Genomic DNA, 18,664 nt, shown 5'->3' with positions numbered 1-18,664 from the left:
GAATGTAGTGGAGTTAAGTCGGGCGATGCTATGGGAATTAGATTAGCAAATGAGACACAAAGTAGTAAAGGAGTTTTGCTATTTGGGGAGCAAAATAACTGATGATGGTCGAAGTAGAGAGGATATAAAATGTAGACTGGCAATGGCAAGGAAAGCGTTTCTGAAGAAGAAAAATTTGTTAACATCGAGTACAGATTGAAGTGTCAGGAAGTCGTTTCTGAAAGTATTTGTATGGAGTGTAGCCACGTATAGAAGTGAAACGTGGACAATAAATAGTTTGGACAAGAAGAGAATAGAAGCTTTCGAAATGTGGTGTTACAGAAGAATGCTGAAGATTAGATGGGTAGATCACGTAACTAATGAGGAGGTATTGAATAGAATTGGGGAGAAGAGGAGTTTGTGGCACAACTTGATTAGAAGAAGGGATCGGTTGGTAGGACATGTTCTGAGGCATCAAGGGATCACAAATTTAGCATTGGAGGGTAAAAATCGTAGAGGGAGACCAAGAGATGAATACACTAAGCAGATTCAGAAGGATGTAGGTTGCAGTAGGTATTGGGAGATGAAGAAGCTTGCACAGGATAGAGTAGCAGGGATAGCTGCATGAAACCAGTCTCTGGACTGAAGACCACAACAACAACAACAACGTGTAACTGTTCCGAAGACCCTCCGTGAATGTGTGTGACAAAGGAGACCAGATCTGCGGAAGAACCACTCACGGATTCTTCGTCAGGACAACACGTCAACCTGTGACATTACATCTGTGAAGATGGAATATCCACCGTATTCACCTGACCTAGCCCCGTGCAACTTCTTTCTCTTACAAAACTGAAGTCTGTGCTCAAAGCAACCGGGTTCGAGTCTGTGGATGCAGTGGAGGAAAAAGCTATGAGCCTCCTCGACAGCATAACAGAAAGAGTTGCGGCACTGCTCACAACAGTGAAAAATTCACACGGAGCAATGCGGGGATTGGGGAGGAGACTACAATGAAGGGGAGAGAATTTCAGTTGTGTCAGTTTTTTTAATAAAGAGTTAGAGTGTAAGTCCAGTTTTTTTATTGCCAAACCTTGTAGACCTAGATGTAAGACCTGTCCCAGACATCCTCCCACCACCACCACCACCACCACCACCACCACCACCTATTCCAGTGCAGTCATGAGCACCACCTGTGAAACCAGGTGATCTGCAAGCTAAGTTGCAACCACTGTGCCGCATTCTACGTGGGCACGACTACTTACAAGCTGCCTGTCCCCATAACAGGTCACAAACAAACTGTGGTCTACAAACAGTTGCAACACTCAATAGCCGACCACACTGCCCAACCCTCCTGGGCTCAAACTTTGTTAGTCATTGTCCTTCACCCACCTACCCCTTCCCTGTTCCCACTCCAACACTACACAGCCTTCTATTCCACAAGCACACCCACAGTCTTTACTTCTCTACCTTCCCGTTCCCCCCATCCCCCTCCCCCTCTCCCTGCCTAACCTACCGACTGCATCTAGCTGCCGCACACACTCCCCACCTCGTCTCTGTATGCTCTCGTGAGCAGCACTACACCTTACCCCACCTCTAAAATGCTACCCCTGCCCCTCCCCCTCGAGCCACCTACTTATTCTGCCACCCAGATTGTTCTTCCCATCAGGCAGAATTCCTCGCAGTCTAGCCTCAGTGGCCACAGATAAAGGTCGTGTGTGCTGGTTGCGCTTGCACATATGTACATCTGTGTGTGTGTGTGTGTGTGTGTGTGTGTGTGTGTGTGTGTGTGTGGTCTACTTCGTCTCCTCTATATGGCGAGTAGCATTCTTTCTCCTGCACAGTATTGTCATTATTCCATGCTGGATTTTTCATTGTTTAATTTGGTCCAGTTCTAATTGAGCTCTGTTACTTGGCAGTGACATGTCATGCAAAAATTACATCCTGCACGCAAATGCATATTTCTAGATTCCTCACTTACTGCTGGTTCATAAAACTTTTTAAGTACACTTTTTAGGGATAGTTGCTAGCTATCTCGAAACATCTGCCGACTCACATTTTTCATCATTTTTGCAACATTATCCTGTGGGTGAAACAAATCTGCAACCATCTGTGCTGCCTTTCTTTGTAAATGCTCAATATCCACCATTAGTTCTATTTCATGTGACTCCCACAAACCTGAGATATATTCTGTGATAGCCAACATAAGATTTTCTGTAAGGTGGCTCATTTGCAATCTGACTGGATTTTTCAAGTATCCTAACAATGAACTGAAGTCTGACACCTACTTGTTATTTCACTAACACATTGTAAAGCTGTCAAATTTGTAAGCTTATGTATAAGTATATCCATTCCATTAAAACAATAATTTCAAACCCTGAATGATAACAACTCACTTACATAATAAAGGTTTTAAATGAAATATGGAAAATTCACTATCTGGTAAGTTCTAGGAAGATGCTTTGTAAAAGTGAGACCAGTTATTAAAACTGTAAACAAATCTGCAGTCAAATATCTTTAACATCACTTACAAGATAATTCTTTCTATCAAATAAGGTAGCTTTAGAGTTGAAACTTGTGTAGAGTTAGTAACATAAATAATTTGGTAATTTAATACAAATCTGCTTATTTTAAAAGTATGTGTTTAAAACTCATATTTTACAGAAATTTGTACAAAAAAAGCAGAGTATAAAATAAACTTCGTTATTCGTTATTGTAAAACTTACTGTCAGTTAAGTATATGACAACATGTAGTTTTTCCATTGTATCTCTGCAACAGCATTAATGCTAATGACAAATCTGTCATAATGTATTTTTGTGCTTTTACAACAGGCCACACAACTCTGTTGTTATACATTTAATATACAGTTCTGCTGAAAAGATCCTGGAGTGCCTATCCAGAGAGGGTCAATTGAGTTGAAGTGGCTACAGGTTCCCAAGACCAGTCCATTTTGGCTGAAAGCAAAGGATAATCCTACAACACGACAAATGCACAGACCCATACAGAACTGTGATCTACAGAGTCCTGAAGAGATCTTCGAATGAAATACCCCAAGAGATGCTACTAGATGGCAACACTTTGTAATACTTTTCATCCACACTGCTACAGCTTGCATTTCAGAGTGACAAAAAAATGACCTCTTCTACATGGAAATTTTTACACCAAACAAAGAATGGCAAATAGGGTACCAAATTCACCAGCAAGAGGTCTATGTTCATGAACAAAATTACTTAATTTGCTTGAAAGTAATCAGAGTAATAAAGCAAAACTTAAGAGATTTGATAAAAAAGAAACTGAAAAATTTCACAAACAGTTGCTGCTAACTATGTAAATGAAGTGTAGAAAAGCTCATCTTGGCCATTTCGCACATACAAAGTTGCATAGGCGTGATATTTGATTTTTTAAAATGGCTTTCTTCAAATTAAGTACTAAACTTGGGACATTTAGAGAACAGCTTCCTAAACAAAACTTAAAAACACACTGGTCAAAGGTTTTGTTTGAAAGAAAGGTATAAAATAGATTCAAGAAATATCTGACATACATTTAACCTTAGCAATAGCAACACGTTTTCTGTAAATTCCATCTCCCCCCCCCCCCCCCCCATCCCTCCCACAATAAATAAATAATTAAATAAATGACATGTTGTTGACTTATATCAACAATATTCTTTTTAAAGAGGTACTGACATGTAAGTAGAGTTCAGAACCTGAAAAGTTCGTTTAGAACACTTTTAGCAATATGATGGCACTTTCCATAATGTGTACTACCAACTGTACCATGAAAACCACAGAAGTTTTTTAAATTGAAATATTTGTTCATTGCTGTTTACTTTTTCTCACAATATACTTTTTAACGAAGTATTGATGTGTAAAGTAACTGACATTCACAGGGAAAAGTGATATCTACTGCTAAGACTTAAATTTTTGGGATAAGTTTAACTGAAAATTTTAAAACATTTCTGGAATCTGGTAGAAGAATTCATTAAACAAAATAAATATTTTTTTCAGAATTTTGTAATATAAAAAAAGACTCAATACAACATAAAACCCTGGGCATAAAGTACACACACGTCACAAATGACACGACTATACGACACAAGCAGAGGTGTTACAATAAGAGAGGGAAAGTAAGATCCGAGATGCCCGAACATCTGGAATTTGCATGTGGCGAGTCTGTTGCACTTACCAGGTTTGATTTTGCCAGGTGCAAGCCCGGCAGCCTGTATGAGCGACGTGGCCTGTGCGATCGTCTCCGCCAGAGTCGCCAAGTCCGGGGTAAGGGCGGCGGCTGCACTCACCGCACCGACACTCCCGATGCCAGGTGACGCAGTGCCCAGTCGGGGAGAGCTGGCCGCGGCTACTGCCGAGAAAGGGTCCCTGCTCGCCGACACGTGGGACCTGTGTCGACATGTCCGGTCACTTGTACGAGCCGAGGAAAAATGTAACACTAATCTCCTAACATACACCGACACTCAAAACTCAAGAGTACAAAGTGGCTCCGACGCCACTTCGTTTGTCAGTGATACCGAGTAGTATTTTTATGTATTCGAGTTGAGAATTGAAACTTGCAACACACAGTATACCCAAAGTTATCAATTTCAAGTTCATCACAAATAAATTGACAATCCACTATTATGGCACTCAAGAGATCAAGTTTATCACTGGTGGTTCTGATATGGGTATCTTTCTCCTGACTTACACAGATCGAAGAAGGGAGATGCTTCAGACATTTAGTGCTGAGGACAGGTAACATTTTTCTCATCACTTACACGTTCAGAAAATTACCTGTTGCTGGCACTGCAATATGAATAGTCATGTTTAATTTGCAAGCTTTCATTCCCTGAAGATGTATGCGATAATATTTTGAGACAACTTGGCTTGAAGACAAACAACATTCTTAGCAAAAAGATGTTCTACCTGGGGAATATGTGTAAGCCAATACAAATTGAAATGTGCATTGTCAAGCAGTTAGGTTCTGCAAGAAATGACATACTCTCAAATGAAACACTTTTCAGGATCACTGTTTGGATGCTTTGAACTGCACATGTAGAAATTATTGGAAAGTTGACAGTAATAGTCATCAAGAAATTGAATCATCTGTCAAAAAACTTGCTGCTTTATTAAAGTTTCTGATGAGAACACAGAGGTGATACAGTGCATCCGTAAAGTCTCTCCACCGTATAGAGCTCTGCTCGTCTCACCTTGTGGGGCACGTAAGGTTGGCAGCACACTCTTATCAATTTACAAGCTAGGGGCCAGGGTTCACTGCTTGCAGCTGCAGTTATGTTGGGGGTTGCGATTCAACATTATTACAATTAAAATGAAATTAATTAATTATACTAAATACAATTAAATACACTTTACTCAAGAGTATCACAGTACATGCTGGAAATATGTTCCTGTTTCTTGAAGGCACAATTTGACACATTTACATTTATTTGTGAACATCTTTACCAATTATCTATTGTCTTTGGTTTATTCCGATTAAAAAATGTTTTAGCTGCACCCAAAAAGAAATAGTTGGGTGGAGACAGATCCACTGAATGTGGGGGCCAGAGATGTTTTGTAAAGGGTCTGTGTCCAAAGATTTCGTCCAAGAATCATAGAGACTGGTGCACCATACGAGCAGTAGCATTGTCTTCTTGGAAAAATGAATGGTGATCCCATTTCCATTCACCAGAACAATATATGGATAAATTATCTGAGAACAGAGAGACATCGGAAGTGACAGTAGTATTAAAAAAGGTCAGCCCCATTATTTGTGTTCGCATTATGGCAACCCACACTCAGATTTTCTCTGCCTGCAGATGTGTTTCTCTTACAGCACGTGGATTTTATGATGACTGAATTTGTGAATAAGGTATGATCTAATACACCAACTCCATGTTGCTTAATAAATCACTGAAACCATTCAGAATCCATAACTCATTTCGCACACATACGACGTAATTGTTGCACAGCAGTAATTTTATACAGATGCATCCACAATTCTCTTTTTACAGCATAATGTGCTGTCATACAAGAGACTTCAGCCTCTCGCAATAATCTCGTCACCGATTTTGTCGGACACCACAACACGATGTCCGAAATGTCGTCAACTTCCCATTCTGTTAAAACTGTGGGCTTACCAGTTGGTGGTTCATCACAAACTGGACCTGTTGTCTGGAATTTGCAAATTAAATGGTGTACAATGTCATGATGTGGACACTTTGAAGCAGAGAATCTAAATTACAGCCTCACCTGCTCTGTGAAGTTTCCTCCCTGCCTGGAAAATGTCTTCCACTAAAAAAACACTCTCTGGAATAATAAGGAATCTCACTACAATAAATGAAAAAAGCACCAGTTTGCTATTGTTCTACAATATTACTTTTATTGTTAACCAGTTTTTGACTTACAAGGGCATCTTCAGACATTTACTGAGTATTATCACCAAAGAAGTTAAATGTTAGCAAACAACATTGGAAGAGAAGTAACACATCTAGACTGAAGCAGAAACATACAGTAAGTAATATCTTTGCAATGAAAAAGTAAAAACTGAACAGTACATAAATAACAATGAAGTAGACAGGAAAACCTTTAGCACAAAATAGGAATAGCATGCCTACATAACAGTTTCTATTAATAAACAAAACTAATAAAATAAAATAAAATTCGTACTAGACAAGGCTGCATCAGGAGGTATGATACATGGAGAGTGTTACACAACCAATTAAAAGAACAGACAGTTATCAATGTAAATACAGAATACATAAGGAACTTAAGCAATATCAATGAGATAAACAGAAATAAATAAATGCAGGAAAATGGAGGTGTTTGAGGGAACCTACAGTTTGAGTGTGTGGTGGTACTGCATTTTAACATTAACATTATAATCAAAGCAGTGGCTGTGTAACAGTTTTCATTAAGTAAATGAGCAAAGTAAAAATAAAATATTGTTTCACAGCCACTGCTTTGATTATAATGTTAATGTTAAAATGCAGTACCACCACACTCTCAAACTGTAGGTTCCCTCAAACACCTCCATTTTCCTGCATTTAATTGTTTCTGTTTATCTCATTGATATTGCTTAAGTTCCTTATGTATTCTATATTTACATTGATAACTGTCTGTTCTTTTAATTGGTTGTGTAACACTCTCGATGTTTCATACCTCCTGATGCAGCCTTGTCTTTTCCTGTCTACTCCATTGTTATTTATGTACTGTTCAGTTTTTACTTTTTCATTGCAAAGATGTTACTTACTGTATGTTTCTACTTCAGTCTAGATGTGTTACTTCTCTTCCAACATTGTTTGCTAACATTTAACTTCTTTGGTGATAATACTCAGTAAATGTCTGAAGATGGCCTTGTAAGCCAAAAACCGGTTAACAATAAAAGTAATATTGTACGACAATAGCAAACTGGTGCTTTTCATTTATTATAATGTTGTTCTACCAAGAAGCGACGGAAGATTCTGTTAATATTCTCACTACACTCAGCTTACACAAGATCTAGACAATAACACAACTAACAGCCGCCACCCACACACAACACTAACAACCCCACTCAAACACTGCAGGTCCACAGAACACGTGCAAGCGAGACCAACGTGCTGCCAACCTTATGTCACTCACACGGTGAGACACGTGAGGCTCGCCGCTGCAGTGAGGCTTTGAGGATGCACGGTACTAACAGGGGATGCAGATGCCCAGAAGACACAGTCAGATGTCAATGTAACTTTGCATACACACTATCGGTGGGTACATAAATGATTAGAGATGCTATTCTCTGTAAGACGCAGAACGGCCACAGCAGTGTGTTATTGTCATTACTGGGCCTGGTGGGGTCAGTAAAAGGTGCAAATGGCACGAGATTTGGAGTATTCAGTGTGATAGCCACGGAGAAGCTGTATATATCTGTGAGACAGCGTTATCACCACACGACAGAATTTGTAGGGGCCCTCTCGTGGGTCTCCACTTGGCTGACTGATCAAATCCTGAAATATCCAGACTTTTAATCCGTCAGATGTGACAGTGGGTGAATGGCAGACTGCACAGGAAATTGAGGGAAAGCATACTCGTCAAGGTTCCAGCTGACCACGTCTGACAACAATGACGGAGGATCACTGTACTGTGTACGAGCACATCTTAACCTCTTCACAACTGCACGTGCCCTCTGAGAACTAATAGGTTTTCTGCAATGTTCCGTGTTCCGTCCCACAGTCCACAAACTACCGGCAGCTGGACTAGGGAATTTCTGACCCAAGCGTAGGCTACTGTTAACACCAAAACACAAACAGCTGCACTTGATGTGGTGCCACAAGTAGGAAAAACAGACTGCTGACAAACAGTGTCAGCGACGAAACACAATTTTGCAATATCCCGGATGACATCGTCAGTGAGTATAGTGGTGATCTGGGAAGAAGTTCCATTCTTCCAATGCACTGGAGAAGCACAGCAGTGTTACTCCTGGTGCCACGGTATGGGGAGGCATCGGGTACAACACCAGGCCACAGCTGGTAGCGATTGAAGGCACTCGGACGGCACAGCAGTACTTCTCAGACATTCTGTGTCGTACGAGGGCAAATCGGAAAGTCTTTGCCCCTGTTTTTTATTAGCCAAAGTAAGGTATGTACAGATAATGACAAATACACATCCTATCCTACATACCTTACACCATTTTTCCACACAGTCCTCACACGGGTTCAGACATTTGTCCCACGGCAGTACTAAATTTGAGATGCCTCTGCGGTAGTATTTGTCCGGCTGCACCTCTTGGCACGAAATCTAGCAGGAGCATCCGTGGCTATCCCACAAGGCCATTAACATCAATTTTCCAACAGATGGCACTGAACTGAATTTTTTTTTTTGTCACAGGTGAACCCAGACATTTCCACAACCTGCTCCGCTGCTCTGATTCTGACACGAAATGCAGTATCCACATTTCGTCGGCGGTAACAGTGAGGTCCACGAAAGTTCACCCTCCTCGAAGTACCGTTCCAGAGGATTTAGTGAAAACATCATTTTCTTGCCTTTAATCGTGTCATCCGACTGCTCGAGCACCCACCGACACGAACCTACCCTAAGGACCCGTGAATAGTGTCGTAAGCACTCCCGCACAATATGCCGAGCTCCCGGGAAATGGCTGTGACATGCACACGTCTATCTGCTTTCACTGGCTCAGCCACGAGGGAAATGTTGTCAGTCAATGACGAATAAGGCCTCCCCGATCCCTCACCGCTGTGCAAAAGTTCACGGCCTTTGTCGAACTCACACCACCACCACCACCACCACCACCACCAAACAGATCTCAAAGCGAGTCAATAATCCCCATACGTGGGCTGCATCTCCCTGTCAACCTCGACAGGCATTCATTCACCTCTTGCTCCATAGAAAATGGATCACACTTCACTGATCTAACACCGCGGATGCCTGAAGGACAACTGCCACCTTTAACGACTGGCACCAGTACTGTTTGGCAGAGCTACTGGCAGATAAGACTGGCACGAACTGAGAAAGGTCCGATGCTGCCAACGGATATGTTGACTTCGCAATTACAGCCATAATTTGGCTAAAAAAATAGGGGCTAAGATTTTCTGATTCGACCTCGTATGTTCCCTCTCGTGAGAAAATATTTTAGCGCAATTTTTCATACACAACAATGCTCGTCCACACAGGGAACATGCGTGTAAGAACCGTCTGCTTGATGTCGAGGCACTCCCGTGGTGAGTGATATTCCCAGAACTGTCCCCAACAGAACATGCGTGGAACCAGCACAGAAATAAACTCTGTTCCAGTGCCAGTACCCAAGATGTCATGGCCAGTTACAACAGTTTTGAGTCAGCTTGCCTCAGGAGAGACTACAACAGCTTTGTGACATCCTTGCCAACTGAATCACTGCATGCATCCAGGCCAAAGAGAGTGTAATGCCAAACTGATAAGTGGGCTCAAACTGGAAAGTTCTCTGTAAATTTGATACAATACTGCAGACAGGGAAAATTAAAAAAAAAAAAAATAAAAAAATAAAAAAATTTCATGTCGGATTATTAACGATGAGGCGTATTCGAGGCATAATGAGAAACTGTGACGAAATGAACATTTATTTACGGATACATTCCTGAGTGTATTAGTAAGTTATCAGAGTGAAGTCGTTACACTTACAAATTCTCTGCTGGCACTGGGAGGCCAACATCTTTTTGTGTGGGATATATATGATGAAAATATGAGAAATAGTACAGAACTGAAGTAAGGACTCGTATGAATGTTACTTTTCTGATTTAACAATGACAGTGGAAAACAAACCCTATTATCATTTCAAAAGAATGGTCATTTTTTTAATGCAAATCATAGGTATTTCAACACATGTATGAATACTGGAGAACGTGGTACCAGGGAGGGAAGAGTAAAGCGGTTGTTACAGGATGATACTTCTGTCTGGCCCTGCAACAATGTAGAAGCATCCTGCAACTGCTTCGGGAAATTTTTCACTCTGTTATATAAGTGGCTCTTTCAGGTGATGTGGTTCTATTTGAAGCCACCTGGGATTTTCTCGCTTTGTGGCATACGCACAGTAGCTGCACGTGTAACCTACCTCCAGTATACGCTGCCCTGTGGTGGCTACAGCTCTATCTACTTCGTATGATTCAAACCTTAGCAGTTAGACGAGCAAATGTAGGAGCCATTTTTGTATGCACTCGCCAACGATTTTTGTTTTCAAACTGTGACCGAATTTGTCTCTACAACACACATTCTGCGCACAGGTTAGGCACAGAAAACTGTTCTGTTCTAATTATACTTTATTTTCTGAGATAATAATTAAATTTATGTACTTATTTTCGTAATTATTGTGATGCTTCCTTTCAAAACCACTACAGCTCAAGAATAGCTGTGACAAGTTGTTTTATTTCCAGTTAAACACGATGCACTCTCACAGAATAAAAGCAGAGGAAATTCTGGCACACCTTTCGGAAGGCATTTCTTTTGATGCTGACTCAGATTGTCAGCAGGAGTTAAAGTGGAGATGTCACGTTAGCCGAAGACAGTGATCTTCATTTTTCGATGAAAAAATTAATGTTGTCTTGCGTTACTTCAGAGAGTTAGAGCACATAATCATTAGCAAAAATGTAAAACTGTTGTTCCAGTTGAAAAACATAAAACAAAACAGAAGCAAAGCATCTACCAATGCGTGGCACCTGAGTGCACTGTGTACACTGTAGCTCAAAGAAAGAACCTCGCAGAACCAACTGGAAGTGTGGTCTCTGTCAAGTAGCCCTATGTCTAATTGCAGAAAGGAACTGCATTTTACCTTATCACAAAAATGAACAACTGAAATAAAATGGAACGCCTACAGCAGTCCTTACGATGTTATTTATTATATGGCTACCAGTTTCGGTGCTTCAGTGCACCACCTTCAGGCCTTAACTGACGCCGAGGGGGTTAACTTCAATCATACTCACGATTCCTCAGTAGCCAGCATCGATTTTTGCCCGTAACGACGGTGACGTGTCCCCAACTGTGAACTACCAACTGGACTTAACCGCCTCAACGTCAGCTAAGGCCTGAAGATGGTGCACTGAAGCTGGTAGCCAAATAATAACATCGTAAGGATGGCTGTATGTGTTGCATTTTATTACGAGGGTGGTTTGAAAAGTTCTCTGAACAGGACAGAACAGAACAGAACAGAAAAAGTACTTGCATGACAAACTTTTTATTTTTCAATGCAGTCTCCTTGTAGATTAATGCACTTGGTCCAACAATGTTCCAGTGCCTCGATCCCATCTCAAAAATGAGTTTCCTCCAGACCTGCAAAGCATATGTCAACTCCAAATCTTCATCCACCGAGAAAAATTTTCAGTTTTGGGAAAAGATGGAAGTCTGATGGAGCCATATCAGGTGAATTAGGTGGGTGTGGTAACAATTCGTACCTCAGCTCGTGTAATTTTGCCACGGTGATGACACGTCCGCGGGTGCGCACTGTCTTGATGGAAAACGAGTTTCTTCATTGCTAAACCTGGCCTTTTTTTTCGTGTGTCTTTTGTTGCAATTTGTGCAGAAGGTTAGCACAGTATCTTCCAGTAATTGTCTGCCCAGTGGGGAGATAATCTACAAACAGAATCCCCTTCGCATCCCACAACAGTGATGCTGTGACCTTTCCCAGCAAAGGAATTGTCTTTGCTTTCTTCGGTGGCCGAGAATCAGCACGTTTCCACTGCTCTGACTGTTGTTTTGTCTCTGGGGTATAGTAGTACACCAAAGTTTCATCTGCGCTCACAAACCGGTGCAAAAAATCTTTTTCGTTTCTCCTAAAACGGCCAAACATTGTTCCGATATGTCCATTCTCGTGAGTTTTCGATCCGGCGTCAAGAATCGCGGCACCCATCTTCCAGATAATTTTTTCTATTTCTAATTCTTCAATTAAAATGTGTTATACCGTTTCAGATGAGCTCTGGCAAGCGTGAGCAATTTCACGCACTTTCAATTGGCGATCCTCCGTGACCATTTTGTGCACTTTTGCAATGATTTCTGTACTAATGATGCCTCGGCCGACCACTGCACGGATCATCATTTAAGCTCTCCCGACCAAATTTAAATTCGTTCGTCCACTTGGCAACAGTTGAATATGAAGGAGCAGAGTCCCCCAGTGTCTTCTGGAAATCGGCACGAATGTCCTTTGCTTTCATACCTTTCTTCACGAAGTACTTAATCACTGCCCGAATCTCTATTTTTTCCATCTTCGCAAATCACTACGCGGAAACAACAGAGCCACGTCACCGCCACAGCTCTCTTCCGAGAGCACTGATGTGGCACGTGTTCACAGGCAACAGTCCAACGAATATCACGTGAACAACTCATTGCGCTAGTGCCGACCTCTGGTGGTGATTCTGAGAACTTTTCAAACCACCCTCGTACATAAGTGAACGGCCGAAATCTGTCAGACCTCCTATCGCAAGGATGGACGTACAAAAAAATTAATGATATTTCGCGCACAGTGGCTACATTTGCAACCGTCCCACATGTGTTCAATTAATGTGTGTAAGACTTTTTTTCACATTGTTCTGTCTCAATGTATGTCAAATAATCTAATAAAAACGGGAAACTACTCAGAAAATTTAATTTTAATATTTTCAGCCCGAAAGAGGTATACACCTTACCTCAAAGAAGGTGACGATGTCAAAACTACTTACTATACCTCAACCGTACCTCAACTCTGACCGTGAGATACAGAAACACATCCGACGACAGGAGGTCAGGGTACAGGAGGCCTGCCAGACCCCGAGGGTGTAATGTGCTTTGTGGGATCCGCGTTTGAGTGTCCCAAGTAAAATAATCAAGTTCCCTGTCAACATTAAATGTGCCATTATGCCTGCCTCATAGGTCTGAAAAGCATTTCGAGTACGGGCAGAGATGACACTTTGCTTACGTAACACATGCTGCTGCAGCCAGTTTCATCACATTTGACACTAACCTAAAGTTGTGTTAAGTATAGTGGGAATGGGACAATAAATTTTACATCAGTTCACTATTCTTCTGTAGCTGAACTGCTACCAGTAGATCGAGCATGCCATTCTGCCAAACACCTCACAGCACTTTGTTTTGACCGGAAGCTTACAAGTCACTTTTCCAATTTTGAACACGGCAAAAACAAAGAGTATGGTCATCAGTACAAGATGCAGACTGTCCAATATTAAAATAGGACAATCTGCCATTAGCCAAGTAAGTGCATTTAAATATCTTGGAAGCACAATGACTGAAGACTTGAGATGTCACCAGGAGGTGAAAACTAATTGCCATAGCGAAGGAGGCATTCAACAGAAAGAGGAGACTTATGTGGCAAATTAAAGAAAAGGTCTAAGGAAAAGGCTTGGCAAATGTTTTGTCTGGAGTGTGGCCCTATATGGGGGCAGAAACACGGACACCGAGACGAGATGATGAAAACAAGTTAGAAGCATTTGAGATGTGGATGTGGAGGAGAATGGACAGAATAAGCTGGATAGAAAGGGTGAGCAATAAATGAGTATTGAAAGGGTTGGTGAGAGAAGATGTCTGCTGAAGGTTGTAAGAGAAAGGAAAAGGAACTGGTTGGGGCATTCATTGAGAATGGAGTGCTTGCTAGCAGATGCTTTGGAAGAAGACAGAGGAAGAAGGAGATACAAGATGATAGACGACAAAGGGAAGAGGAAATTATGCAGACCTGAAGAGGATGGCAGAAGACCGGACAGCCTGGAGAAATACCATGTGAAAACCTGCCTTTTGGCAGAACATGGATGATAATAATAATAATGGTGTGTGACGAGGGCCTTCCGTCGGGTAGACCTGATGGTATTTATCAGCACACTTAACCTGAATACTAATCACACAGCTAAATTAGGGTTACAATGTAAAGAATACTCAAGCACAACAACTAAATCTACATCAGTGCTCCGTAAACTGACGTGAAGTGCGCCACAGACGTTACTGCCCACTGAATCGGTTATTAGGGCACTTCCCTGTTCCGGTTATGTGTAGAGTGCAGGAATAACGAATGCTTAAATGCCTCTGTGTGCCCCGTATTTAGTCTAATATTGTCCTCGCAATCGCTAAGGAAGTCGTATCTAGGGCTTCGTAGCATGTTTTAGATTCCTCACTTAAAGCCAGTTCTTGGAAATTTGTAGCCAGGCTTTCTCAGGATAGTTTCCACATATCTTCAAGTGTATGCCAGGTCAGTTTCTTCAATATCTAAGTGACACTATTCCACGGGACAAACAAACTTGTGGCCGTCAGTCAACTGTGGCTCACTGATGCTCTAGTCACACGATACAATGTTTTTACATTGTGTGAAGTGAACAGTTTTACATTTCTGAACATTTAAACTAAACTGGCTACCTAGGAATCACTTTGAAGCCTTATCAAGATATGACTGAATATTTAAATAACTTCTTACACACAGTTCTGCATTATAGATAATGGCATCATCTGCAAAAAGTCTGAGGTTACTGCTAGCGTTGTCTACAATGTCATTAATAAACACACGAACAGCGATGTCACTTGAGAAAAGTGTGAATAAGGTTTCACACAACTGACATGTTTTGGAATGTGCCAGTCAGGGTCATTAGACAAGATAGCATGATAAAAGGAAGTGTCAATGTCTGGACCAGAATTCAAATCTCGCTTCTAGTATCCTGAGCACTCCATCATAACATGTAACTGAAAGACAAAACTTAATAGTCGATGTGCATAAGCGTAAGGGACACATTTGTGGGTGTCAACAGAGGGACTCTGTATTTTCCACAGTACAATACACAATACTAAGCCCAAAAAACTCAACTTTAAGACCATCTGAATGGCAGGTGCCAAAATATTCAACAAATGATGGCAAGGGTCAGAGTGCGAGAGCACACTTAAACTACTACGAGCATCACACAGCAGAATTTGTTACTTATACAGAGAAATGCTGAGTCAGACGCGAGCCATACAATGAACTATCCCCAAGGAAATGGAAGATTCCCACACTTTAAAAGTATCACAAAACAATTTCTGTGCATTAGTTTTTGATCCTGTTTCATAATATTTTAGCAAGATACTTTCTGCCATACCCTGTCACATGGCTTACTTTGTGGGACTGTTGACACAGCATGAAAGCAGCCGAAACGGGTGGCACTAGCAGCCCCCAATATGAACACTGAAATGTAATTTGGAACAGTTACTAATAGAGCATGAAAAAATTAATAATAATAATAATCTGGTGAATCTGCAGCCGTACTTACAGGGGACGGTCAGGATCCATCTTCACTATGAGTCGGTATCCGGGCGGGTACTCGAAGCCGTGGAGACGGTCCAGGGCGTAGGCGGCTGCCTGCGCAGAGTTGTACACTGCCGTCGCCTGCTGTTTACCCTGCGGAACAAGAAACCGCCACCAGTAATTGGCAGCATGCCCCCAAACACGTTGCAAGTCGCGCTCGTATCGCCGAGTTGGCAGAGCACTTCCCACGAAAGGTTTAGGACCCAGGTTGGTGTCCCAGTCAGACACACACTTTTAGTCTGTCACAAACTTTCGACAGCAATTTCACTTACTATCACAGGCCACACGTCGTGCGAAACATTATACTGTAGCTCACTCTTTGTTAGGTGTGTTCTGTATGACCAGTCTATGGATTTGAGAGCAAGCTGAGAGTTTTACTGTCTTCGTATACTAGAAAAACACTTAGCAGTGAATTTCTGAGGATGGTGCAGTTGAAATGTGTCAAGTAACTGTTTAATGAAAGTGAGAGATAAGAATATCATGTATAGTATGTAACTGCATGTATGGAAGAGACCTCTTCACAGACTTGCATCTCCACTATATGGTGAGTGGTGATCTACACCTTTCATTATTCCATACTGAATTTTCCACTTTGATTTTGCCTGACAGCTTTTCTCCCATCCTGTAGCCCAGTGCTGTTTTTCTTTATTACTATTTTCTAATGCATTACTTTTCTTTCCTCCTCTTTTCTGTGTCTTACATGTCACATTCCAAACTGTACCACAAGCTCTGACTTACGAACCACAAAGTATCGACTGTCTCGTCCGTGCATAACACACAGCTACATGACCATGCTGATTGTTGGTGCAGCATCTCTTGTACCACATTACTCCAGCCGATATCAGTAATCCTAGACCTTCATTTTGAACACACTTCCTGTGTCACTCTTGGGTATTTTCGCAGGTTTTCTGTGCGACACAAACTTTTACATCATCCTACCAACCCCCCCCCCCCCCCCCCCTCCAACTTTTTCTGTTCTCTTACTACGGTTCACGTATACTAACATCAACTAATCTTATCATATCTGCTGTCCTCCCTTCTTCACACATATCCACCCACCAAGTTGCAATCCACATTATACTTTAATCTGCTTGTGCTTCATCCATTCCACCCTTTTTGTGATTTTTCCTGTGTATTTTTACGAATTTTTTCGCACATATTTCAACATTATTTCTGTCGTTTTATGCGTTTTTATCCTCCGTCATGGACCCTTGCTCCTTCCATCTGCACCAATACGGAAAAGTTTCCTTATCCTCAGTCACAGCCCAATCCCAAATACTGTTCCTGCATTGTTGCTTTGCTCATGGAATCCCCCAAATGGCCTTGCCATCAAATCATCCACTTACAGCTGCAACCCCTCCTTCCACAATAAACTTAATCTGTTCAGAATGCACCAGTTCCTAATCCTTACCATCATCATCCTGCAAAACCGTGTAAGTCAGGTACAAACCTCCTTACAATAACTCCTCTTCATCCATAAAATTCTCCTGCTTTGCAATCCCAAATTCCCGGATCCCATCTCCATCACTGAAATTCTTGTCTCCAGGAACTACTTGCAACACCACCTCAAAAAACTTTCCAATCTGTTCACTTCCTACTCCCATCTTGGACTTCCACTATCCACCACCTCTACAACGGTCTCCAAACCTTCCCCACATCCCCTCATAGCTGACAAACCCTGCCTCTCAGACCTATAACATTTATACCATCCTCAAAAACTCTCACCCACCATCAATTCGAATCTAGAATGTAACCCAAGACACACTTATGAACCTTTCCTCCAAAAGCCTCAGTTCCGCAGAAGTATCAGTCCTTTTCAAAGGCCTTACCTTTTGCGCCACTCCCAAATTCAACACACTGGATTTGTTAAAAACCTTCTTTCCTGCTCTTGGTCCCTACAATGGAAGCACTTTTTCGCCTCAACCCTACCGATCAGACTAGATCGAAGACCAATGTGGAAACCTGCCCAACTCAGTTCACTCCTCCATCCAATTGTGATCCTAGTCCACTGCCCCCAAATCACCCTCTTAACTTTTCAGAATTTCTTAACCTTGAACCTTGTCTCACCATCATTCCCCAAACCCCTCGACATGCAAGCTAACCGTACATCTGTGGAAGGAACTGCAATCCACCACCTAAAAACAGATCCCAACCTTAGTATCGTACCTGTTGAGAAATGCTCTACCGTTTGTTTTGAACTGCAAGGAGTACCTGGCAAAAGGACTCTGCTGGCTGTCAGATTGGTCCAACTACACATCCCATTCCAGAAATACAGCAGAATCTCTCCTCAAATCCTTAGGCCCATCTTAGAGCCTCTCCCCATCCCTACCACTCCCTGCACTCCTACCTTCTATATGCCTCCTAATGTCCTTAAACCCAACCACCCACGACACTCCAATGTGGCTGGTTACTGTCCTCCAACGAAGAGAATCTGCTCTCACAGATCAGCACGATCACCCTATTACCTGAAACCTAACCTCCTATACAGAAGACATCAACCACTTACTCCATCAACTTTCCACAGTTCCCGTTCCTTTACCACACAGTGCCCTGCTCGGCACTACTGATGCCACTTCCCTAATGTCCGTGGCCTTGCCGCTACTGAACACTACCTTCCCCAACACCTGACAGATCCCAAACTTATAACCCCCTTCCTAGTCACCGTAACCCACCATGTCTTCACCCACAATCTCTTCTCCTTTGAATGCACCCCCTACAAACATGTATGATGCCAACCTATTCATGGGTCATCTACAGGAAGATCCTTCACCTGGTTCAGATTCAGTGATGACACCTTTGTGATCTGGATCGAGAGTGACGACACCCGATCCACATTCCTCCACAACCTCAACACCATCTATCCTATTCGCTTCACCTGGTCCTCCTCCCTCGATGTTGACCTCCATCAGTGGCTCCGACCATATCGAACTGTCACCC

The 18,664-nt window shown here is 42.0% G+C and overlaps 1 protein-coding gene across 2 annotated transcripts in view; it reads right to left on the bottom strand.

The window, feature by feature from the left end:
• The window catches only part of LOC126427339 (RNA-binding protein 45), a 146,695-nt gene that overhangs the window by 94,660 nt on the left and 33,371 nt on the right, over window positions 1-18,664 (bottom strand). For both annotated transcript variants that reach the window (XM_050089665.1, XM_050089666.1), the window contains exons 6-7: window positions 15,693-15,820; window positions 4,160-4,371 (exon numbers count right to left, since the gene is read on the bottom strand). In XM_050089665.1, coding sequence (XP_049945622.1) covers window positions 4,160-4,371; window positions 15,693-15,820 — 340 coding nt within the window. The remainder of the gene's footprint in view (window positions 1-4,159; window positions 4,372-15,692; window positions 15,821-18,664) is intronic.

Source organism: Schistocerca serialis, chromosome 11 (genome assembly GCF_023864345.2).
Source record: "Schistocerca serialis cubense isolate TAMUIC-IGC-003099 chromosome 11, iqSchSeri2.2, whole genome shotgun sequence".
Classification (NCBI taxonomy): Eukaryota; Metazoa; Arthropoda; class Insecta; order Orthoptera; family Acrididae; genus Schistocerca; species Schistocerca serialis.
This window is presented reverse-complemented; position numbering and strand designations above follow the sequence as displayed.